The 26,007-nt window shown below is 38.8% G+C and overlaps 1 protein-coding gene across 1 annotated transcript in view; it reads right to left on the bottom strand.

Annotated features, from left to right (window-relative positions):
• Nucleotides 1-183: 183 nt before the first annotated feature.
• Nucleotides 184-26,007, bottom strand: part of LOC121296045 (junctophilin-3-like) — a 50,225-nt gene continuing 24,401 nt past the window's right edge. The window contains exons 3-5 of the mRNA XM_041221199.1: nt 13,930-14,054; nt 10,139-11,079; nt 184-3,322 (exon numbers count right to left, since the gene is read on the bottom strand). Of these exons, the coding sequence (XP_041077133.1) occupies nt 3,242-3,322; nt 10,139-11,079; nt 13,930-14,054 (1,147 nt within the window). The 3' untranslated portion in view covers nt 184-3,241. The remainder of the gene's footprint in view (nt 3,323-10,138; nt 11,080-13,929; nt 14,055-26,007) is intronic.

Genomic DNA, 26,007 nt, shown 5'->3' with positions numbered 1-26,007 from the left:
TTATGTTCTTATGTTCTTATCCAACCAAGCTATTTTATTTTTTATTTTTAATTAATTTTCTACAAATTACTAGAATATTTTTTTCACTTGGAATTTGTGGGGTAGGGTGTGTAGATAAATGAAAAAAAAAAACTATTTTAATGCATTTTAATTCCTGGCTATAAGGCAACAAAAGGTGAACATTTTGAAAGGGGTGTAGACTTTCTATAGGCACTGTATCTAGCTGGGGGCAGTGATTTTATACTGTACATATGTTTTATTGACTGTCCTGAAAGACTCCTTAACTCCCTTGCTCCTCCTCCTCAGAGGCAGTGTTGTCAGGCAGTGGCCGGGTCAGGGGAGAACAGCTGCCATGTGCCTGAACAGACAGCTTTCTTTTCCGTTTCTCATTTCGGCGCCAGGCGCACTCATTCAATAATACATCTACCTGAGGGGAGGGGGGGGGGGGGCAGTCACACCGCCCAGGCCCCTCCCCCTACGAGCAGTAGTGCCAGTTCAGAATCTTGAATCGATGTTGCCATGCTGACACACCCAGACAGGCCCTGCTAAGATCTTCTTGCATACAGATGCTTCTATAATGCAGCACCTGCACTTCAGATTGCAAACAATGCCATACTGTGACACCCCTGAATTATATAATAGTGTTTCATTTTGGTCTTCTCACTATGTGATTTTTTTTTTTTAAAGCAAAATGTGTATTCCCTACATTTTTTAGACATCATTCATTGGTTGAGGAATAGACCTGGTACTGTTTAACTCGTGGTATTCTATTTACAGCCTACATGAGGCCACAAGGATTTAGAAGAACATAAAAATGGAATTAAAATGGTTCTCCCATTTATTGATTTTTATGTTTAAAAAAAGAAAAGAAAGAAGTTTTCCATCATTTCATAAACAAATCTGAATAGGTCTAATAACAAAAATCACACTAGCAAACATCTCACCCTCCAGGCCATTTATACACCAGGTCTCCTCTGTTGATAAAAGGCATGTCTGGAATGAGCATGTAACATAAAGATTATAGTCAATGTTTTTTTTTTCTTTTGTTGTTTTTTTTCTTTCACAGAAATCAGATTTGATTGGCAAAACAAATGCATGCGTTGGCATGCTGTTATATAAAGCAAGATGATGAGTAACTGAGGGGAGATGGTATAAAGCTATACCAGACAGTGAGATCCAGGAGCTGGACAAAAAATTGGAAACACCCGCCATAACATTGTTAATAGGATGGACAACCAGGATGGCACTAACTTGACTTAGCGACTCTGTAAGATGTTTAACTTAATTCTTAGGGGATGTGTAACCATTCCTCAATCGTTATTCCTTCTGGGTATCTTTGTAACAAAATAATAATAATAATAACAATAATAATAAAAAATTGGGGATACGAAAGCATCTGCTAACCAAGCGTTTACTATTAGCACCCTATGAAAGATCTTGAAACATTTCACCAGAGAGATGCAGCTTTTATACATTACAGAATAGACTTGGGGTGCAATTTGAAAAATAAATCCGATTTACGCAAAAATGTGTGCAACGGTACACAGGTGTTCCTATATTGTTGTCCAGCCTTTGTATGTAGGAAGGTAGATAAGACAGTTTGATAGATAGACAGAAAGATAGATCAATATGAGAAAGGGGATATAGTATCCTAAAACACATGCTTTTTTTTTTAACGTGGTGGCAATCTTGTTGTAGAGCCAGTGCCCCTTTTCTGATTTGCAACTTGCCTGACAAGCACACACATACCCTCACTGATCAAGCAGCACACAGCCTTCTCCCCTGTATTTACAACTCAGAAAGGGAAACTCTTATCTGGAATATTATTTTAACTTTTATGCAGCCCCTCTATAATGTTTATCGTTTGAAACGACACACAGTTTTACAACCTCAACTGCTTTAAAAACTCAAAAACAGATTGATAAACTTTTTTTTTCAAACATACGTATATACACGTGAGCATGCAGTTTGTCTTTAGTTAAAAAAACAAGGCAGGTGGCTGTTTAAAAAGCCTTGCAGTGGATGTAAAGTAACTTCCTTTAAATAAAGTAAGGTTTTCTAAGCAGTGGCTGAAAACGAACTGTGTCTTCTTTCAAATGGTATACATATTAGTTTAGTTATAGTTTCACGTCCAAATTCATTAGACTTTGATGTCTGAAATGTAGTCTTAATGAAACATTTTTTCATAGTAAGATTCAATAGGACAAGAGATTAACTGTAATACAAATGGGGGTACCATAACTGTTCAGACAATTGTAAAAATGTCTGCCCTTGATGATGTCATCAAATCACAGACTGCCATGACAATGTTTGCTTCTTCCCTGGCAATAAATGAACAGGGCATGGATATAATCAACAACTACAATTGCATAGCAGTTCCAGTTCTTTCTTTTTAATCAGGTCTAATTAAGTATACCTCTCCTCTTGTCTAAGCTCAAGAGGTACTAATTAGACACCGTAAAACCTGGAAAGGCTCAAATTGCTCTGCAATGGTAATTCCTTCCACATGCATATAACAGGCCTTTTTTATGCTGTTAAATCCAACAGCCCCACCCCACATTTATTGGAACAAGTAAGGACCACTCTGGACTTTTTTTTCAACTCCACAGGCCCAAAGAATATTCTTGTCGGGAAATGTTTCACCGAAGCTATACCAGATGAGTAAGCCCTTTTTAAATGTTGTAAATAAGAGTTCATTATAAGTTCAATGTAAACTGATACCAACTGGCTCTAAACAGCTGCCAAAACAGAAAACCTAGGAACGGCCCATTGAAAATGATAATTTGGATCTTCTGAGCTCTTTATACCATTGCAGGCTGCAACCATGTTGTTCTGTTGTTTCCAGACACGGTAGCAATGCTTCTCTGAAGTAGCTGGGGAAGGGGACGGGCATCTGTATTGTGCCTCCATGCCACAGAGCGCTATGCTGTAGTACAAGCCAGTAATTTTTTTTTTATTTAATGTTACTTTCCAGAAAAAAAAAACTTTTAAAGCGAGAAACAAACAAAAAAAAAGGCAAAAAAAGTGAACCACCAAAAAGTGAACCACTTGACCAAGTTCTTTAGATTTAAAGAACAAAAAAACAAACAAGAGGCTGTTTAGAATTCATTCCCAGGTTCGGATGTTTTCTGTTAGTTGGAGATTTGTTTGTTTGTTTTTTTGTTTGTTTCATCTCCTTTTTTTTTTAAACAGGGCAATAACCATAGTGACCAGAATAATAACAGTAATAATAGGCATTACATTAAATAAAAAAATGAATAAACAAAATGGCGACTCCAATGTTTAGCAAGATCACCATAACAACCAGGATAGAACTGGAGCCCTGCAATAGAAAGAAGAAGACACAGTATTAATTAGAGATAGTGCCTTGCAAACACCAACCCACCCACCTGCGCACACACCCACACACACTGCCCCCCCCACCACACACACACACACAGTCACACACACACATACTAATCTCTGTTGAAAATTCAAGCAACGATCTACAAGAGTCACCAATAGACCTGGCCATGTGATGTCACACATGTTAAGAATTCTCATCTGGGTGGCAAAAGATTAGGAAAGCAACAGGATTTGTGTATATGTTTCTGTTTGTTTATTTTTATTATTTTTTATTATTCACAATGCAGAGCCATTTTGCATGTGGGGGTGCTTTTCTCTATATGGATGCCTGCCATATTATTATGTAGTTCATATTAAAGAGGCTGTTTTTATATGCTGAAGCCAGTACATTCCTGTTATTAATGAGAGTTTGATCTGTAAAACCCACATTTGCAAACTACTTCGCTTCAGAGTGTAGGCAACAATCATATGACTTAAAGGTACATTAAGCTGAGTGTTTCTTCTACCTTGCATACCTACAATTTTGTACCTTCACTACAGTCTTTTAAAACAGCATCATCATTTACATTTTTTATATGAAAACTACTCTTAAAACTGGTGTTGAATAATCAACAAATTAATGTCAACAGAATCTAAAGATTTTTTAAAAAAACATAATAATATCTAGGACTATCTCTATGGAAACTTTTGATCTGAAAATAGTTTGGTGCCACTGTGCTGTACATGAATAAGAATTCCTCTTCTAAACCGTATTTATCTCGTTCACAGATGTGTTTGTAACCCTCTTGAACAAGTACACTATATTGTTTGCTTTAGCCACAAACAATTCACTTCACATCTGGTACCCTTGCCTGAGCAGATAGGCTCCACTGGTACAGCATAAGCTATTCCCTAGCAACAGAACTGAGAGAGCCAATAGCAGAGCTGGTTTCAGATAGAGCAGAGCAGCTAATCTTGGAGAGCTTGTCCTGTTACTAAGGTACTCTCATTGCTTATCAAAGCTTGCACAACACAAGGGATCATTAAAGATGTAGGATCCGTTTTTTAGGCAAAATTCATAACAACAGGTCAGGCAATGTGGTTTATAACTTTTTTTTTCGAACAGGTACACATGTATTTCGATAACTCTAAAATGTATCCAGAAATGTAGTGAATTAAATTTTGAATAAACGTTGAGTAAAAGTCTTTTTCATTGAAGACATTGAGTATTTCTAAACTTAAAACTTAGTTAAGCCGCACAGTGAGCTGTGAACTTTTATAAGGCTAATGGTAATCCCAAACACCTCTACACACACTCTGTATATTGCATTTCAATAGTCCATTCACCCAAACAGAGGTTTGCACCTTACTGTGGCGAAATACATAATACAGTGTGGCCACATCCTTCTCATCCGCCCACATAAGGTCAATCATGTTAGTGGTACTGTACTGTACGTCCACTTTGAAACAATACAAACCAACAGGACACAAAGAATTAGCTCTCACCCTGCATTAAAAAACCTCAAGCCATGTCAACTTGATGAGGCAATATGTTATTGCTGCCAACAAGCAACAGGGAGAGTCTAATTCAGAAGCATAGAGACATTCTGAAACCCAGCTGCACCACAAAGGTCACCCAAGACACCACTGCAAAGATTCTCATAGTTACACGCAGCATGCTGTCCATGTCTTTCTGTGTTAGGAGGGTGGACCAGCACCACTGGGCTGGGAGCTAACCAGCACACCTACATCCCTAGAAAGGAGCATTTTAACCCCTGTACAAAAGAACCAGTTAGAAAGCCTTTTATTCAGTGTTTTTGATTTTCTGTTTTAACCGATAAAACACTGAAAAATGAAATTAGTGTATAGTGCATTGATTCGTTCCAAATACTTTCAACCCACCTTAACTACTGAGGGGTAGCAAATTTCTACGTTTCTATTGGAGGATTGTAACACGCTTGTGAGATTTAAAACGAGATGTCCTTGCTCGCGAGATTTAGAGCTATTTTACAGTACAATGGGGAGTATTTACATGGCCATAGAGTTTAAAACAGAATTGCAAATTGTGGCAAAATGTAAAAAAAATGCCTAAACACACAAAAAATGCTTGGGACAATAAGGATTTTGTTGTGAAAGACAGCAAAGGAAAGAAGATACAATTGAAGTGTGTAAGTACTGTTGAGTTACTATACATATTGTGACAGAAAAAACAAAAGTAAACAAAAACAATAATTTCATACAGTATATAAAAAGTGAAAGCCCCCCCCCCCAAAAAAAAATTACATAATGACTAAAAAAATAAGCACCGATAAATGAAATGAAAAAAAAAGAAAAACAGAAGTCTTATTTATATTACATCAGCTCATCTTTGTATGGAATGTATTTGGGTTATATTTACTTCCATACACATTTGATTCTAATTTTTAAAGATTCAAATGTGATTGCAGACACAGTCTAGACGAAGCCTTTTTGAAGTGGCTTCACCAAATAAGGCTGCCATATACAGCTCATCAAACTGCCTTGTTTCAACCTGCAGACAGAGTCTGGCATTGGTGTGTAGTTGTCTAAAGATATCTGTTCCCACAAATACACATGTAATAGTCTGGTAAGTGAAGTGGTTTTGTGATGGCTAAGGTTCGACCACCAAACTCATTTCACTTGTGCCCATAGCCGGATTCATTCACACAGTGCACCAGTCATTATGTTTTCCTGTACTGCTAACACATCTTAATGTTGCTATAATTGTAGTTAATTTGTTTATGTTAATCAACTCATTTACAAATATCTCATCCCACCACATACTGATTGCAATCTACTCTCAAAAGATCAAATTTATTCCTTAATTTCTTCTGACATCCTCTTAATATTTGATGAAAGCCTGCATGTGAATTTGCTTTCACTAAACTTACAGTACCAGTCTCTGAACCATGATAAAAGGAGTGTTTGTATAATCTGGAACAGCAGAGAGACTTGCTTTTCAGTGGATCAGGTGCTTTAAAGATGTCTAGCGCTCACTAAATAAAACAGAATATGATTCAATCTGTTTATCACATGATTCTAGTTCCACTCTACTTGTTTCCTTGAACAGTTGGTTTACTATGGGAACATAAGCGCCCATTGAAACCAGCTTGCCACTAAATATATATCATTGCCAATGAAAATACGCACATACATATACACACACACCCCCAACACACACACCCCCAACACACACACTGTAAAACATTTGAATCTTTACAAATGTGAATCACATTCGTATGGAAGTATTACTGCTTTTATAAAACCAAAAATAGACGCTTGTTTTAAATGGATTGCATTAGCGAACTTAGGGGGACATTCAAGGCATGACCACTACTGAGAATCAGATTGTCTCAGAAGTTCAGTGTGGTTATTAAAGTGTATTGGTTATTAAAGTTACAAAAAATGCTCTGGTGAAGACCTTGGTGCTGTCCTGTCTTCATTTCTATATTACTGATCTTTGCTGGACCTCTGATTTGAAACCCGAAATATAATGCTACTTTGTAAGCTTGTTGTCTACGGATTAAATCATTTATGTACTTTAATCCTTGTAAAATGTTTAGAATAAATATACACTATACATACATGTAAAGTTCCCTGTAAAAATGTAACAAAACTGTCCCCCTATTTTTATACGTTAATATACATTTTCCAATATAATTTATGTTTTACCATAACTAACTATTAGTAATTAAAATAGGATGTTGACTTGCTTAATTATGGGACCCTGTACTGTGTATCGTAATACTTTTCAACATAGCATTCCCAACCTACACATACACCCACCCTCCAACACACTCTTTCATCCAGTAATACATGAAGAGAAATGCTTTCAGGTCTTATAAGCTTATTAAAATATCAAAATGCAATAACTGGGTTACGGAATGCACTGTTTATTTCACAATTCTGAGAGGAAATTAAGTGTGTATGTCAGCGTGGGCCTGTGTGTGGGGGTTGATAGGTGGGTGTGTTGTGTGAGGGGGACAGGAAGTTTTTCAGTAACTGTGTTTACATGTGCTGAATGCAAATAACAGTATCCTTATATCACAGTACATATGTACATATACTAGATATATATATTATATATATATATATATATTATATATAATATATATCTATATATATATTATATATATATATATACAATTTAAGATAAATATGGTTAGTTAAATTCTTTTGAAAGTCCATTGTTGTTACAGGATTGAAATCCTACTTTTGAACCCTAATTTTAAGGCTTTAGTTTGTTGTATTGATGGTGCTAATTTTTACTAACAATTCAAAACAAGAATGTTTTATCTGTCTGTTGGCAGTGTGTAATGAAAAGGCATGAAAAGCATCTGCAGTGATATGTGCAAAATTCTATTTCTTTAAAGCACCTTTGATGTGCATTTTATATTTATGCAACAGCCTTCTTTACATCGTGTGAAGACCAACTTGATATTTAGTCAATGCTTTATGTTTTGTTGACCATTATACCAGCGGTACTCAATTGTGTCTCTTTCAGTCTATTTCAAACTCTAGCCTGCTCAATTCAAATAATCAAGGACATGGTTGGTACCTAGCGGCTCAAGGCACTACCGAATGGAGTGTGAGATGAGTCGTGTAATCAGCAGATCACTGATTAGAATCCTGGTTGCGCCAAGTTGTCGATCTTGGCTGTGGGGGCCCACGTGGAGCTGATTGGCCTTTACACTCCTATGTGCTATAGAGGGATATTGGATGGGGTTGGTTCATTGAGCAACAGCGACCCTATTGGTCATAAACTAAACCAAGCCAAACAGATGTATAATTCTGAACTCCAGGGCTCAGAAGCTTGTCAACATCTGGTCCTTAGGTTTGTCAGATGAAAACAGGTACAGTAGATAGCAAGACAGAGGAATGAAGGATAATAATAATTTGTATATAGCGCCTTTCATAGTGGACCGCCATCACAAAGCGCTTTACAACATACGAGACTAGGGTGTGTGAACTATGCATCAGCTGCAGAGTCACTTACAACAACATCTCACCTGAAAGACAGAGCACAAGGAGGTTAAGTGACTTGCTTAGGGTCACACAGTGAGTCAGTGGTTGGGATTTAAACCGGGGATCTCTTGATTATAAGATCGTTTCTTTAACCACTGTACCACAAAGCCTCCAGGCCACTGTTTTTCAATATTCCTATGCCGACATGTGGGTAAAGTGTGAGATGACATTCTAATTCAGCATTACAAAATGTAGATACTCTAAATTAAAAAAGTAAAATAGGCACAAATTTACAACTATCGCCAAAAGTTTTGCATCACCTAGAATTTTAAGATTTTGAGATGCTTTAAAAAAAAAAAAAAAAAAAAAAAAAACATGTGAACATAATTTAAATATTTTATTTAAAATCATGTAATCAAAGAACTAATCACTACAAAATTATTCTGTTGGGTGATACAAAATCTTTGGCCATAGTTGTACACTGCTTGTAAGCTTTGAGGGGAGTATCATAGGGGACATAACGCACTTGGCATACAGAAAGTCTGCAGGATGGAGAATGGCCTCTCCTATAGGGCAGGGTGCACATTCTAGACACAGCCCTAGCGTGTGTGTGAGCACAGGTGCCTGTACTGTTGCAGTAGTTGCACAGCTGTGTCAAGCCAGTCCTGGAAATGTCTGTACATTCCCATCTGGAGTGTATGCACAATAATTGAGGACCCAAGGGCATGCACAGAGAATGTGAGAGTTGCAGATGGGTCACAGCCTCCAGCACTTAAACTGAAGGGAGTGGAAAGCAAGGGTAATTCAAGCCTGCTTGCACATCCTGTGTACAGCCTCAGGAGGTTTGTCCTCAACCCGCTATTGATTGAACCATCCATTAACACATTGCATATCTCAGCAAAAACAAGACATTGTCACGAGAGCTAAAAGATCTTCATTTTTTAAATATAGTGTGTATTTAATTGGGAAAACTGTACACACCCACATTGTCAATAAGGCAGTTTGAACTCTTAATGAACAAAGCCAATCTCCAAACAGACTTCTACTGCTCCTCCCAAATAATCTTCAATGGAAATGCACAATGCATGCACTACTCAATGCAACAGTTCTGTACTAGAATGTCAGATTAAGGACATCTACATCACAGTGGGAATATTTTCTATGACATACTAATGGTATCACAATTATATGAACCTATACACACTGTTCGTAATCCATTGTGCCTGCCACAGTGGTGCCCTATTATCAATACCAGACAGTGTGCAACTGCATCGGGACCACTGCAATATGTGTTCCAAATCCATTGTGTTGCCATTGCTGGTAATGCTGTGGTTTGCTAATGACAGCATGGGCAGTTCTCTTTGGGAGATTTCCAATGACAATTGTTTATAGGTAAGTAGGTCCTAATGTAAATTGTCTGAGAGTGGGATTTGAACTTGCAACTGACAAAAGGAAAGTTTGCTACTTGCTATATTACAGAGCAATGCTCTAATACACTATATGGTAAGAGCTTTAATGCCTATACAGATTTTAGAATCGGGTTAGAGGTGGGAACATATTGTACATGTTCCGCTGTACAGGAAAACCAAGATCTTCCATTTTCTAACATATGTTAATACAGACAGATTCTGTTAGTATGGAAAATTAACAAAAAAGTAGAAAAGATTTGTGCCAGTTATACAGGAATAACATACTGAGCTAGTTGCCAGGAATTCCCCCCCCAAAAAAACGAATGCCACTGTTTTAAGAGCCAACCTATATGTAAAACTATGAATCGCACTTTCCTAATTAGAAGGCCATCTCAAAAACCCATGCATCTTCAAATACTCACCGAGTTTGATTTGAGTTCACTTAAATTCTCCTCGTCGTGCTCTAGTGCAATGGGTAAAGATTTCTGTGGAGGGGAAAGGGTCAAATCCCTCCTGAGGGGCCGGGACTCGAGTTTGTCCCCTAGCCGGAGACAGCTGTCCAGCTTCTGCACCGTGGGGGGTACGACGGGCCGCACGCTCACCTTGGGCTGGCATTTGCCTCTCGTTCTTTGAACCCCGAAGGCCCTGGGCTCCGAGTGGTTGTCCTTGGCAGGGCTGGGAGAGCCATGGGCGGTGCCGGATGCAGAGGCGGCTGCGTGGTGTTTTTGAGAATGTGTTTCTTGCATATAGGAATCCATTCTTTTCAGGGGCTTCATCTCCATCTCGTAGTTGCTGAGTTTCTCCTCGTCCTGCTCCAGCAGCTGGGAGTTGGCCAGGATTTCGCTGTGGGAGCGGTGTGTCACCCAGGAGACGGTGCTGGGGCAGTCAGACCATCTCTCCCGGGTCTTGTGGTTGGACGATGCTTTCTTGTGGCCATTACTGCATCGAGCCCTTGTGTCTTCCCGAACGGAAGAGGCATTGGATCTGCTGCTCCCTCGACTGCCGCTTCTACTGCTGGGTCCCACTGCTGTCAGCCACTTCTCCTCACTTCGGCTGTTGGGTCGCATGTACTCCCCTGCACCTCCCCTCCCTTCCATGAGCACCTGGATTTCCCCCGCACCCCGGTCATCATCCACGGCAGTCTGCCGCAGGAATCTGGCGTTCTTGGTGCGGTGAGTGGGCTTGGAGGGGCTGGCGGAGGGAGGGGTGGCGGGCCGGCTGGTTGAGGGGCTCTGGTCAGGGGTGAGATCAGGGGAGGTCGTCCCCTTCATGTGCACCTCAGGGCTATCAGGGGTCTCCGTGGAGATCGCTTCGATGTCATTATCACTCGAGTTCTGATGCTTTGGCCTTTGGCACTCCAGCCCTAGGGAAGTGGAATACAAGAGCATGAGCAATAAAAAGGCTACCCTGTCTTTATAGAGACAGAGAAAGTGGTCTGATAGTCAGATTTGAATGCAATGAGGAAGGCTGTTAGTCCAGGTGTTATGCCAAATACTGTCTTCAGAAGAAGAGTCTCGTTTGTTGTCAACATGCATGTGAATTCATTTGTGCAAGGGTAGTTTATGTTTTGCGCAATCTTTGAATCTTGGCTGCTAAAACGGTCTCATTTTAATGGTTTTGCATTGAAATTCTATGATGGTAAGGTCAACACAAGAACCGGTTTCTCTGGAAGATGTGTACATGTATTTATCGGAGGGGAAATACAAAAAAGATTCTTGTAGAAATCTTCAAAGAAGTTTAAAGAGATATGCAGACAAGTTCACTTTGGAAGGTAACTATTGAACACACTATTCTGCTCTGCTACTGTTGTAAATGTACTAATTATCACACTAGATGCCACACTTTATTTCATTAATCAAAACAGGCTTTAAAAATAAAACAGCCCTTATGTTTGTGACTAGCCGGCATTGACTCAATATAGACAAGTCACATAACAACAGTGCCTAGACACTTTTTAAAAAATAATATCCATTTAGCATCAGTTTTTATCCAACCCCTGTTTAGTCTGAACCTTTTTTGTTGCAGTCTCTAATAATAAAAAAACTCTAGACACATGTTGCCAAATTTAATACATACAGCTACTGTGCCCTTGCAAACAAAATGTGACCATTGCTGCAGCAACACCCAGTCAAAAAATAACAAAAATGTTCTTTTGTGGGCAAATTGAAGCCAAGAACTTAATTCGACTCTTGGGAATGTTTGTGGTGAGCTCCTCGAATGGTGTTACAGGAGTCCTGTTAAGGTATTTCTACTCTGTAAGGGAGGGTTTTTCATTTGAATCCCTTTTTAAATGTTCTGCTCCTCTATATACTATACTATGTCTCTAATGATTTTAAACAGGTACATTCATTCAGTAATAACACTATGTAGACAGCATACTATGACTTTTACCCTTCAACTAAGAATAGCCCTATAAAGTAGTCCAGACCTGTTCAGTATTTTTGTAGCGGGACAAAAACAAAATCTGCGTTTCAGTTTTTATACTGTACCATCCTAAAAAAATGTAATTTACTGGCCCTTTGTGGTATTGCTGAAAAGTACTTTGTTGGGGTTTAGATGTGTTGCGTCCTGCACTCTGCTCAGTTCAGATAACAGCAAGGATGGGAATCACAGGCACAACAAAACACAATAAACTGCACAATGAGGGGGAACACCAAATAGTAATATGTATTCAGCATTCTTTCAGGTATAAACACTGGTTTATTTTATTTTAGTTTCAGCGTGTTGTATACTCTACTATATTATACTATATTGTACACTATACTCTACTATATTGTCTACTATACTAGTTACCTACATTTTGGAACCACATATTGCAATATTGTAACACTTTTATCAAAGACAAGCTCCTATAAAATATTTACCTGTCATGCACTTCAATTCACTATGTAGGTGTTAAATGTGCAGTATTGAAAGAAGCACATGTTATAGTAAACATGCATTTTCATTTTTCATGACACCTGGTTCTCAGTTTGCTTACCTTCCCTCAAGGAAATAGATTATGCTTGCACTTCCTAGGTCATCTCAGTAATGTGTTTTGGGTCAAAGAATCTTACTGGCTGCCAAGCATGTCAGTCATTAGGGAAAGTAGCTGGTTGGTTGCTGATAGGAAAGAAGACCCTGGAGGGGTGGGGACAATTTCACTCTCCAAGTGAATTTACCATGAATGTGCAACACTACCTGAAAAAGGCCTGCAAACCAAACTTTTTTTTAACCTAGTGAAGCACAGGATATCATGTTTTAACATGAAAATACATGTTTGCTAAAACATGTGAGTCCTACAGTATATACTGAATGGGTGTTGATGGCTTTAAAGTCTGGAAAGACTGCTCCACAGCCTCAATGTAGGAAGGCTTAGACTCAGACTAGAGTTATCTCGTTTGAAGCAGGTGCAAGAGTTCTCTCCCTGCTGCCAGTAACCCTAATTTAAAGCTGTGATTAACCATTAAGAGAAAGTAGTGTTCCTAGTAGCATTATCACTGATTCACTTATTGTGCGACAAATGATTTTGCAATTGTCTGTTTTTTAATATATAGTAACATGCTGTGAACCTCCCACCATAAAAACACCATGACTTACATCCCCGATTATATAAATGTAAAAAGGTGTAGTTTAATACATCTGCAGACAGTAACCCCACCCTCACAAATTCTGATACTCTCAGTAACTTGCCAAATGTTATCTAGATATATGTAAAGATGAGACAAACCGATGCTCAGCTCAGACATTATTTCCTTCTAGCCAGGGATGTGTGGATACTTATATCCAGCAAAATGCTACCTGAAAAAGTCGATCACCATGACCTACATCCAATGTGTGCAAAAATGTAACTGTTAGATACAGGCAGGCAGACTTTGCCATAGTCCCCCAGATTCTCTCAATAATTTGTGCTAAAGAATGTCTAATAGAACTTTATATTAGGTCATAAATAATCACATAATTAAATTTGAATAACTGGGTAACATGGTAACTACTTTGTAATTACATAGAAATAGCTTGATGTAATTACATGGTAATGCCACGATTCATTTCTAAGTAATTGTATTCCACTAGCAGTTACCATGTAGTCTGAAATGATCAGTATTTACCCAGTTATAACGGTGTTGTTTCACATGCATCTCATTTTTTGTCCTACTGAATGTCTTCACCAACTTCCCTCACAATTGGATAAGCGGTTTTGTTGATCTTTGTAAAGCGCTGAAGTGTGACTGACCGTTTCCCCGGTGCTGGAAAGAAGGGGAGAATTCTTTGGCAGTGATCCTGGCGAGCCGTGCTTCCTCCTGGGCTTTATGAGCAGCGGCCACTGCTGCCTCCGCCTTCCCCCGCGCATGAGACGTCCTGTCAGAAAACAAAACCCAGCCACTCCTTAAGGTACACAAAGAACTGAGCGGTTGTTCAAACGGTTTCTTCTTGAATTACATTTTCCAGAGTGACTCAAGTGTCACAGGGAATGACCATTTGGCTGATCAGATTCAACCTGTCAGGGACATTTTAAAACCCTGTTTCATGCACCTCATTGCAAAAATAAGAAAGTTAGCATCATTTTATTTGTGGGACACATATGTTTCTTGTACCTTAAAGAATTAAAGGAATACGCTCTGGATTGACATAATGCTGTATTAATCTATTTATAAAATATACATAAGTATTATAATTGCAGCCCATACAAAAAAAAAAGTGACATAAGTATGCGATGCGATGACACATCGCCTAGTTATGACTTTCCCAACTCATTTTAGGGGGAATTCTCTAGATCTTTTAAACTGTTGACTGGTGTTTTTGTTTTACAAATTCCAAGCACTGAAAAGGTTGGCCCGTTTTGAAATCCCCACACTACAAGCCAGAGAATCGTTCATTGGTGACCAAGAAAAAAAACCCACAACAAATAAAAGCTGCCTTCGCTATAAACCTTGTGGAAGTTGTGGAATCTCAGGGTTCACTCTCATGGTTTATGATGTCACCAGAACCCCTCGATGCAAGTGTAACCTTGTAATTCACTGCAGCCCATCTGTTTATTCTATGGGCCCGATCTTCGATCTTGGCGCAATCCCCTCGCTAAATATTTGCCTCGCAAAAAAATCGTGCTTTGGCACAAATATTCCAAGCATTTGCGAGACATTGGAATATAGCAGTTTTTTTTAGCAATTCTCAAATCTGTTTGTCCCTCGCAAAACCGTCTGCGCATTCACTATCAATATAACAACTGCACACAACAGCCAAATGAGAATGTAGAATGATGGACAGGCACCATTAGTAACGCGACAAGCTGCTGTCATTGGTGTTGCCACAGTATGTACCGATATGACAGCAGACGAGACCACGCAATATATCCTAAACACATATATATGGACCATTCAAATACACAATTGGCTCCATAGCTAGGCGCCGAGTTTTCAAATTAATGTACTGATAACGCCACTGTTTTATTGAATACGGACAGTATTGTATCACAAGGAAATACTATATCGGTTTCTTTAAAGGCCAGCTAATCCGACATAGCCGTATGTTTTTGAAGTAAAATAATTAAAAAAAAGGCTTTGGATACTGCCTTTTTTTCTGTTGATTTTTTTATATATGTAAGTCGTGCTGTGACAAAGTCTAACTGTGGTAGCACACTCTCTGATTTGTAACAAGGTCGTTCACCTGCAAAGTAAACATCAATTTTTATATACAGAAATGCATTATATTATTCATTCTACTCACCCATTTTAATATCACGATTAAGCCCAGTTTGTAAGGTTTTGAGTGTCGCCAGAATAGATTTTTTTCGTAAGAATCAGAATTAATTCTAAATACACTCCTACTATGATTTCTCAATAAATGAACAGTCTCTATAGCAACACCACCATTCAGCAAACTGGACAGCTGCATAAAAACGGCCAGAAATTACAATTAACAGAACTGTGTGTCCCGCCTCAACTAACTTATGATTGGACTGCTGCAGAGGAAATACAGGTCTTTGATTGGTTGATCACCAGTCTGATTTTAGGAAAACGTTAACTGCAGCTGCCCACCCCTCACCGTAATGCACAGCAACCTATGGAATAGCCAAATAAAGCAATGGGCCACAAGATGGGTGTATGACGTATTTATACAATTAATATACAGATGTGTGGCAACACACAGCAAAGATAACAGGCAGGACCCTCCTCCCCTCTTCATCCTTCTCTCAGTCTTCATTCCCATACTCTGATGGTACACATTGGATGCTGATATGCCTGTGGAGCAGTGAAGAACACATATAACTGTATATGTAAACACACTACCGCTGTCCATCATATCAATGCAGTGATAAAACACATAACCGATCTGCACATCCGGTGTGTGCGGATGAGTGGAGGGGTTGGGGTTCTACACTATTGTACGTTTGTACCTGTACCCAACTCCAGAGCGGACTGTTACTCTGACAATATTTGAGCCAGCGGTGCACAGTTATTGGAACTAGCGCATTGCAATTGTCGTGCAGTTATTGGTATATTCAGACAAATTAGGGCTTTCGCCCAATTCAAATTTGATTGCGCTACGTGCATATTGAATGTCCACCTAGAATACATTTGCATCTCATGTTTCTATTTACCGATGTATTAGCATATGCTAATAGGACCGTATTAAAGGAACAGAAGGAAGGCAGCGTGCTGGACAGAGGTGAGCGCATGTTTCCACACTCGTCTGTTGGGCATGGGAATACGCTATAAACGTCACTATGATATGAACATGTATATCTGTTATTATGGAAACGAAAAAAGAGGCTTATTGCTTGTATGTTTTTCCACAAATTGACTATGGTGATGCAGTATATAGGTTTGCATCACCATCAACTTCTATATCATGCAGCATTATACGCAGGTAAACTGGACTCTCTATATCAAGCAGCATTGAAGTACATTACAAATACAAGATTTAATACGCATCATTGTATATTATACGATTTGGTAGGCTGAGACTTCTTTGGCTTTCACGCAGTTATGAGGTACTGTGTACTGCTTTGTACTACATAAATAGCTAGCTGTCCTGTTGTATAGTTTAGGTTCCTGTATATGTTCAGTTATATATCTAGTATAGGTGTTGTATATATATATATATATATATATAGTAACACAGGAGGGAGGGGGTTAATATCCTCCCTGCCAAAAACATGTGCGAATGCACATTTGTGTGTTTAATTGTTAATTGTTTTATTATTAATTATCCCCTGCACCTGGTGATCATTGTAAATTAGAGCCAGGTGCAGGGTATTTAAAGAAAGCAGCCAGTGTGCTCAGAGCTGCTTCTACGTGGAGGGCCCGGTTGAAGGTGCTTTCAGCCGTTATGAAAAAAAGGTACTGTGTGAAAGCCTTTTTTGTGCTTTGTTAGCTGGTGTAACAGGTAAACCACTTAGCTGTCCTGTTGTATAGTTTCGGTTCCTGTTCATGTTCAGTTAGTGCTCTAGTAAGAGCTAGGTGTTTGTTTTTGTTTATTTTCTATAATTAAAAGTGCACGACAGCGCTGTTCCCTTCAATCCTGTGTGTTGGGTCGTGACTTTGAAGGGAAAAGAACCCTAGCGAGCCTGTGTGGTGAGTCTCCAGTTCACAATATATATATATATATATATATATATATATATATATATATATATATATATATATATATATATATATATATATACAGGTATTGACTGTTGATCTTCTAAAAAACTTAAAAGAAAAAATAGGAAGATATTGCATGGTCAGCAACCAGTTTGGGGTCATACAAGTTCCCACTGCTGGGTAATGCATTTCAAAGCAAAGACTCAACCATGAGCACCAAGGTGCTTTCAAAAGAACTCCGGGACAAAGTTGTTGAAAGGCACAGATAAGGGGATGGGTATGAAAAATATCAAAGGCCTTGAATATCCCTTGGCGCACATTTAAGATGATTATTAAGAAGTGAAAGGTGTATGGCACCACCAAGATCCTGTCTAGATCAGGCCGTCCCTCCAAACTGTATGCCGAGCAAAAAGGAGACTGATCAGAGAGGCTACCGAGAGGCCAATGGCAACTTTGCAAGAGCTAAAGGCTTTTATGGCCAATAATAATATTATTGACAATAATATCCCAAGCACTCCACAAATCTTGCCTGTATGGTAGGGTGGCAAGAAGGAAGCCATTACTCAAGAAAGCCCACCTTAAATCCTGTTTGAAGTATGCAAAAAAACATTCATTCTGTAGTCATGTGGCAAAAAGTTTTGTGTTCTGACAAAACTAAAATGGAACTTTTTAGCTGAAATGCAGAGCGTTATGTTTGGCGCAAACCCAACACAGAGCATCATCCAAAGAACACCACCCCTACTGTGAAGCATGGTGGTGGCAGCATCATGTTATGGGGATGTTTCTCATCGGCAGGGACTGGGGCACTTGTCAGGATAGAAGGGAAAATGAATGGAGCAAATTACAGAGAAGTCCTTGAGAAAACCTGCTGCCCTCTGCAGGAAAGCTGAAACTGGGACGGAGTTCACCTTTCAGCATGACAACGACCCAAAGCACACAGCCAACGCTACACTGGAGTGGCTAAGGAACAAAAAGGTAAATGTCCTTGAGTGGCCCAGTCAGAGCCACGACCTAAATCCAATCGAAAATCTGTGGCATGACTTGAAGATTGCTGTCAAATATTGCCAAATCTAGGTGTGCAAAGTTGGTAGAGACCTATCCCCACAGACTCACAGCTTCCACCAAGTATTAGCCTTGACTTAGAGACTTATCCAATTAGGATCTTTCAGTTTTGTATTTTTAATATATAATTTTTTTCTCAATAAAAACTTTTTTTCCCCTTAACAATGTGGAGTATGGTGTGTAGATAAGTGGAAAAAATCTTCATTTAAATGCATTAAACTCTGAGGCACTGACAGAACAAAATGTGAAAAAAAATTCAAGGGGGTGTAGACTTTCTATAGGCACTGTATATAATAAGAAACACATGGGGTCATATTTTCAAAGCATTTCCTTCATTCTTCAAAAATAGGAGCTATTAACGACTGGAATAAATGCTTTGAAGATGTGGTCCATGGCCGGGTTTTATAAACTTATTTTATTCAAGGTATTGTATCTGAAGATTAATGGAATATCAGTTACAAGATTTTTAAAAAAAGGAAAAGGGCCTAGCGCATGCAGAACGGTAAGCCAACATCCCACGTAACAATTCATCTTTTGGAAAGAAGATCAAAAATAACATTTACCAACCAAATCAATATTGGATGGCCTGTTCAAATTAAAGACAATCATCTACATGATCTACAATATATCCACCTATTGAAACTGTGCAGCAGTCTAAGCTGTATTGAAAGGGTTAAACACGTGGATGGTGTTCTGAGCTGTCCCTGCCTTTCTATTAATTTCGCAAGCCCTATAGCAGAATGAGTGAAGGCTATTGATACATTCCCTGAGCTGGCACTGCAAACCTATTAGAACTGCGGTACCATTATTCTACTCTCACAATGGAGAGTGGCAAATTCAAACTGAATTATTAATAAAGACTGCAGAATTCAGCTCTGCTTAATAGTGCACACAGGGCCCCAATTTTGGGACACATCCCAACTAATATGTCTCTTACATAAAAAGCGGTGTTATCTATTTATACTAAAAACTGGAATTTTGTGGATTGTGTGTATGGCGTGCTGCAGAACAATGAATAATACAAAGCAATGAGAAGGTAAGGTACATGTGTGACTGGGATGAAAGCAGATTGGAGGGAGGGGCTAGGTCATATTTCCCTGTACTGTTGGTAACTGTGTCACACATTCTTTTTCTTATTCTGAAATAAACATAATGCTATGCTCTTTGTTACATATTCCTAGACAGCAGAGATAATATTTGTATCCCTTGGCTGCACTAATAGGCAATGTTTATGTGTTTCTAAATACCTGCATGTGACTGCAACATTTGAGCACTTTCTTTCCTGCCTGTTGCAGTATTGCTGCACACTGATAGATTGTTATTGATTTTCCTTTTCATTTGCTTTATTTCTTCTTGAATTCTGAGTTCTTTTGAATTTGAATTCTCTAGTCCAATGTTGTAGAGGGCAGGAACATACCGTATAATGAGAGATTTTGTCTGGTATTAAAGTGGGTGGATTTGCTACTTTGGTGGATTTTGACGGTTTTTGAATTGTCGTTTTTCGCTTAGCATGGTGTGACAGAGAGCGAATGAATCCTAGTCAACAATCTCCCTCCCGATCTGTGAAGGCACTGTAGAACATGAACAGAGTGCCTCGTACTGGTTGGTCTGGAAGTTCATTCCAGGGTCAGTTGGAAGCCAGCCATCCAGGAAGGAGGCGGAGTCACAATGCCCAAAATCATCGCCCTAAATCGGTACATGATGTGTCAGTCATGGATTGGAGAAGAAGTGACTGAACTAGCTATCACAGGGGACGTGACTAAGGATATACTTGGGGGTGTGACGATGTACTCTGTTTCTTTGATGTGGTTATGAGAATGACCGAGAAAGGAAACTGACTGTGTAAAGCATATCGTGAGTGTTAAGTGTTCTGCTTGTTTGTGGAAACGAACTGTCTCTGTTTGTTACTGTTAGACGGCTTACACGAACTGGGAGCTGTCGCTACAGGCCAGCATCAAGCCCGGACTACACTGCACTACTGTCACTACAAATTGCCTTTTACAGCACCTGCACTCAGAGCACTCACTATCAGGAGAAGTGACCGTGTCTGTGTTGTGTGTTGTTCTTTGTATTATTATTTTGAGTCTGAACTCTGTGCTTTACACACTGGCAATACACATTGTTGTGTATTGCCAGCATTATTATTGAAGTAAATGGGTTGTTGCTGCTGCTACTCTATATTTTAACACAAGAAACTTTGGTTCTGTGCGTAACTTACAAGAGCAGAGATCTAATGTACTTGCACTGTGTTCAAGAGTAACTTGGTAAGGGCCTGAAATATCACAGCCATCTAAACTGATGTTTTCTTTTTGTTATATAGAATCACTTTGTGCATCATTTTTTTGTTTCAGACATCACATCATGGTAACCCCCGGGGTCTTTCTAGAGCTCCTAAGCATGTCTTCTCTCAGTTTGTAACCATTAACCTGTACCCCATGCAACAATGCACTGTATTTATTATTCCACTGGGGGCAGGGTGTTTCAGGAGAACAAGGTTGACAATCTGGTTTACCATCTGTATTTGTTTCCAAGATCTATGGAGGGGTGTTTTGTACTTCAGGATGACTGAATCTGCTAGAAGAGCAACACAGTAGACTAATATATACAAATATGACAAGCCAAGTGGAGATGGAAGAACATTGTGACGAGTTGTGCCACCAGGGAGTTAACGAGTAAGTAAATATGTTGCTAGGTTTTTTTTTTTAAACCAGAAGATACGACACTGGGAGCAGAGTGCTGCAGGGGGGGGCACCATGGATCCCAGACTAGGTATTACATCTTTACTGCAGGGAAATAGCACTTTTCTGGCTTGCTACAACTGTTTAAATAAGATCATTTTTCTTTTCATTGTCAACATCCTGACAACTTTCAAAGCTCTTTTCAAAATGTCCGCTCTAGTGCACTGGGGGTTGAGCTCTAAATCACTGCAGGAAGAGCTTTTCTGTTCCGTACCACATCATGGATCGTTATTGCTGTGTTACCTGGGCAATAAACCTTATACTATCGGCACACTAGAGCACACATGTTCAAAAGAGCTTTGAAACAGACTTTAAAGTTGTAAAAAGTGATCCGGATGTTAACAATGAAAAGAAAAATGACTGGTATGTTATTTAAACAGTTGTAGCAACACATGGGGGCGTGTAACGTAATACTGTCCGGAAGCCTACTACTTACTCTTTAACACAAGCTGTGCCATCCTGCTTTACTGAAATTGCCTTACAAAAGCTAAACACAGTTAGTGTACCAGCAGTGTAGCACTTCGCTGTGCTTTAGCTGTGTTGAAGTGTTACAGTGTGAACAAAAGGAATAAGAGTGAATATAAATTGATTTGTTTGTGGGGAAACAGCGCTCTCATAATAACACATAGGTAACACTTTTTTGTGGCATTAATACATTTTTGCTCTTTTGTTCTAGTTGACAGGCTTGTGTAAAACATGTTTGGATCAGCCAGAGTCTGTTTATAGCTGTAAGACTTTGTGCTGATGTAAAGACACTGGCTGATGTATCTTAGACATGCCTATAGCAAGCAACTAGAGCTGAAGAACAGCTCATATACTCTGAAAAAAAAACATCTTATTATATCCAAAAAATCAAAAAATAAATTATGAAAATGTTTGATGCTAAATACCCATTTTAAGTTTTGGAATAATGCTGGTGCCATGTAATTTTCACATTGTTACATTGCCTGTCGCATTGCACAAATACAGTTGTCTCTGGTTAAGATAATACCCCTCGGAAAGCAAGCAAAGTATTCTCTTAGGCGAAGTGTTCTCTAAGACAGTTAGCGACATGACACAATATGAATCAATCAATAAAAAAAAAAGATTACTTGTCATGACGCACATGCATCCACGTATGAAATGAACTGAATAGCAATAGGCAAGTGTATGTTAAGAAACTGATAATAAAGTAACTGACAAGCTAAATTAACACAGAACCCCTACACACATTAACAAATGCAGCAGCAGCTTTTGATTAATTATGAAGACATGTACAGGAGCAATATTCAAGACATGCACAACAGTTTTTAACAAAGTGGTGATGCAACGCACCAGAACTGGAAACATAAATTACTCTGTGACTTGTGTCTGAGTCTGTTTTTTTTTCATCCCGGGAGGTTAGAAGCCTGTATATTTTGGAGAGGGCAATTTTTGTATTTAAAATTGTTTCCAATTTATTAGTAGAGGGGAGGGTGCAATTTAATAGAGTTCATGATTAATTTGCTTTAAGATTCCCTTAACTGTAGATATTGAAAAAAGCTGTGCCCTGGGAGATCATATTTCTCTATTATTATTATTATTATTATTATTATTATTATTATTATTATTATTTATTTATTTATTTATTTATTTATATTATTTTATTATTATTATTAGCAGGTGCCCTTACTCAGGGTGACTTACAGTTGTATACAAAAAGATACATATCAAGAATTACAGTACAATTAAGAGCAAGACACAAAATACAATGACTTCAGTTCTAATAAGAGCAAATACAAAACACAGTACGATTTGATATCGGGGCAGTTCAAGAGCAAATAACAGTGTTGATAGTTACATCAGGGTTAGATAGGAGTGCAGGTGAAATACAAAATACTACAGATTGGGTTAAGTGCAGGATTAAATACAGTAGAATATGGAGCAGATAAGTATAAGTTAAAATGCATTAAAGGCAGAGTGCTATAATGTCCAGAAGGGAAAAGTTCAGTTTTACAGGTGTTGTCTGAAGAGGTGTGACTTGAGGAGGTGCAGGAAGGTGTTCAGAGACTGGGCAGTCTTGACATCCATAGCAAGGTCGTTCCACCACTGTGGGGTGAGGGTGAAGAAAGAGCGGGCTCTGGAGGCAGGGGAGCGTAGAGGAGGTACAGCCAGGTATAAGTGGGTGATATCTTTTTGTTTCCATAATTGGAACAGGAATGGTTTATTAGTAATTACAAAATCAGGATTAGTCCAAATGGGGGAGAGTTTACAGGGCATGAGCTCATATTTCCAGATTTTATTAGCCCTCCACCAAGCATTTAAGGTTGCAGAGATTCCTATATTATTAAAGCAGCAGTTATCTTAACTATTCTTCTTGATTTTTAGAATAAAGTTATATATGACATTACGATGACTTTTTAAACATGCCTACTGTCTAGTTCAGCTGGAACCCCAGACTAAACCCATTGACCGGTGTTGGAAACATCTTCATTCCATCCACACCATGTGACAATGTTCAGCTCTGCCAGCCCCACCTACTCTATACGTATACAGATAGAGAATAGGTGTGGCTAAATGAATTGTCACATGGTTTGAACGGACTGAGGAAGTCTCTTCAAAGGCAGAACAATTGTGACAATCTAATTGTAGAGCAACAGAAACCATTCATAATCATTTCAAACATCAAGAACTAGAAAGGCAAAAAGTATAAAAAAAAGAAATACAAAACAAAAAAAGGAAATAGGAAACTGTTTATTCTTTGACTGAAAAAATGTATTCAAGTCGGTATAAATTCTTTGTAAGACACTGTATGCCAGTGGATCATTATTACAAAGGCTGTGGCTTTGTAAATCACAGCATAATCAACATGTGGAATAGTCACTTAAGTCACTTAACCTACCATCTGTCATGAATAATTAAGCAACAGCCAACAGCACACTGGGAAAAACAACAACATGCTCCCTGGTTTGTGTCTGTTAGCTATGGTGCAGTTTATCCTGTTGCAGTATCCTTACGTTTCTCTTTTAGAGAAAACAGAATATTCACTGTCCGTTGGCTAACTCAGCCAGTTTACTATATCATGTTGTTTCAAGTAAGGGGATAAAGTAGAAACCACTGGTTCCTCCTGTTGCCCTGACAACCGAGAGAATAGATTCCATTTATTCCTATATTGCCTCGGTAATTGCTTTCCCTGTGGGTAATTTAATAAGCCAACAATGAGATTCCCCCCCCCCCCCCCCCCCCCCCCTTGAAAAAGCCTGGCTTCTTGTTCTGTAAATGTTTTCCACACCACAATTCATTATTATTCCTGTGCTGCCTCTTGCTTGCAGGGTGTAAGAGGGTGTAGTGAGCCACCATAGGCAGGCATGACTGACTGGAAGGTGTTTGCATTGTTCTGGAGGGAATTGTCACCACGATTAGCATCTCTTTTTTCAGGGAAGTTGGCATGGGAAACCAGTAGCTCAGTCTGTTTTCCAGAGCGAGTTTTGTTGAATTATTTCCGAGCGCTACAGTAATTTGTATAGTCTTGGATACCACCTGACAACCCAAAAGTCGGTCAGATTAGCTGTCCCATATGACTATTGCAATACTTTAGAGCAACTTGCTACTGTGTCACCCTATAGTGCTTTTATTTCCCAAAGTGATAGAAGGAGGGGTGGAAATAAGATGTCTTATAAATGTGATTGACATGAACTCTTTCAGTCTTTAAGGTCCTGCCTTATCTTAGCACCATATGTTAACATATGCCATCAGAAATCACATTGGAACCTAACAGGTCTCCTAGTCTGTGTTAGTGTATAAATATATATAAAAAATAAAAAATAAAATACAATAATTTGCCCTGTTTTCATAGATACTCAATAAATAAGTTCCTTTTTTAATTATATAACTTAATTTTGCATTCTGCAGCTCGACAAAAATAATTCAGGACTGAAAGGGTTAATTGGAGTGTGGTAATAACCAACTTGATATTATCAGAAGCTCATCCACTTTGACTCCCATTAAATTCAGAACAATAAGCAGAGGGTAACATTACCAGGAGTGATGTTAAGCACTTTTGACTGTATTGCCCCTGGGTTGCATAAGGGTTTCAGCTTGGTCTCTATAGCATACAACTGGGTGTTACATTCATCTTACACAAAAGCAGTTCTGCTGTGCCAATCGTGGCAGCTTGTGAATAGCAATAACTCTTCTCTAGAGATCTGGTGTGGAAATCAATTGCAGACTCCAGGGGCTGGGGGTTGAAATGAGGCAACGATGCTGTTAAGATACAACCAGAGAGCAGAATGTAGGGTTTGCTCAGGGTGACACTTGTATTTAAGGCTTGATAATAGAAGCCAGTATCTATTGAATCCAACTTGCTGCCTTGTAAATGAATCATTCCTCACCTGGCAAAAAGAAACATTAAGCTTCTTTTTATTTTATTATTTTATTCCCACATTTCCTTGCTATTTTACAGTGACTGCAATGATAAGCAATTCTGGTTACTGGTACTCCAATACTGCATTTTTATCGTGTTTCTCTAAGTCTGCCTTTACCTGCATTGCACTTGCCTGGAGAATACTAAATATCAGGACTGAACAACCTTCCTTATTCCATTCAACTTTGCCAGCCATACTGTGAAATAGTACAATAAGTATAATAATAAAAATGAAAAACATGCATACCAATATCCCATCAAATGGGTGTCGTAGTGAGATTTGTTTTTATAACAAGTTGATCACAATGAGGGAGTTTATTATAGTATTTCAAACAGGACTGGCTTGCTTCTGTTTGAAATGTGTGTGCAGTAATAGGCAAAGACACTTTTGAAATCGACACTGTGCAATGCAGCTGATAAGGGTTGGAATTGCACAGATATTGATGCCAGTGATTGCTGCAGATTTAACCCATTACATTCTGTCTATACCGTCCCTTTGTGGGAGAAAAATCAGCCTGCAGGTCAGAAATCATTGTTTATTAACA

Source organism: Polyodon spathula, chromosome 21 (genome assembly GCF_017654505.1).
Source record: "Polyodon spathula isolate WHYD16114869_AA chromosome 21, ASM1765450v1, whole genome shotgun sequence".
Classification (NCBI taxonomy): domain Eukaryota; kingdom Metazoa; phylum Chordata; class Actinopteri; order Acipenseriformes; family Polyodontidae; genus Polyodon; species Polyodon spathula.
This window is presented reverse-complemented; position numbering and strand designations above follow the sequence as displayed.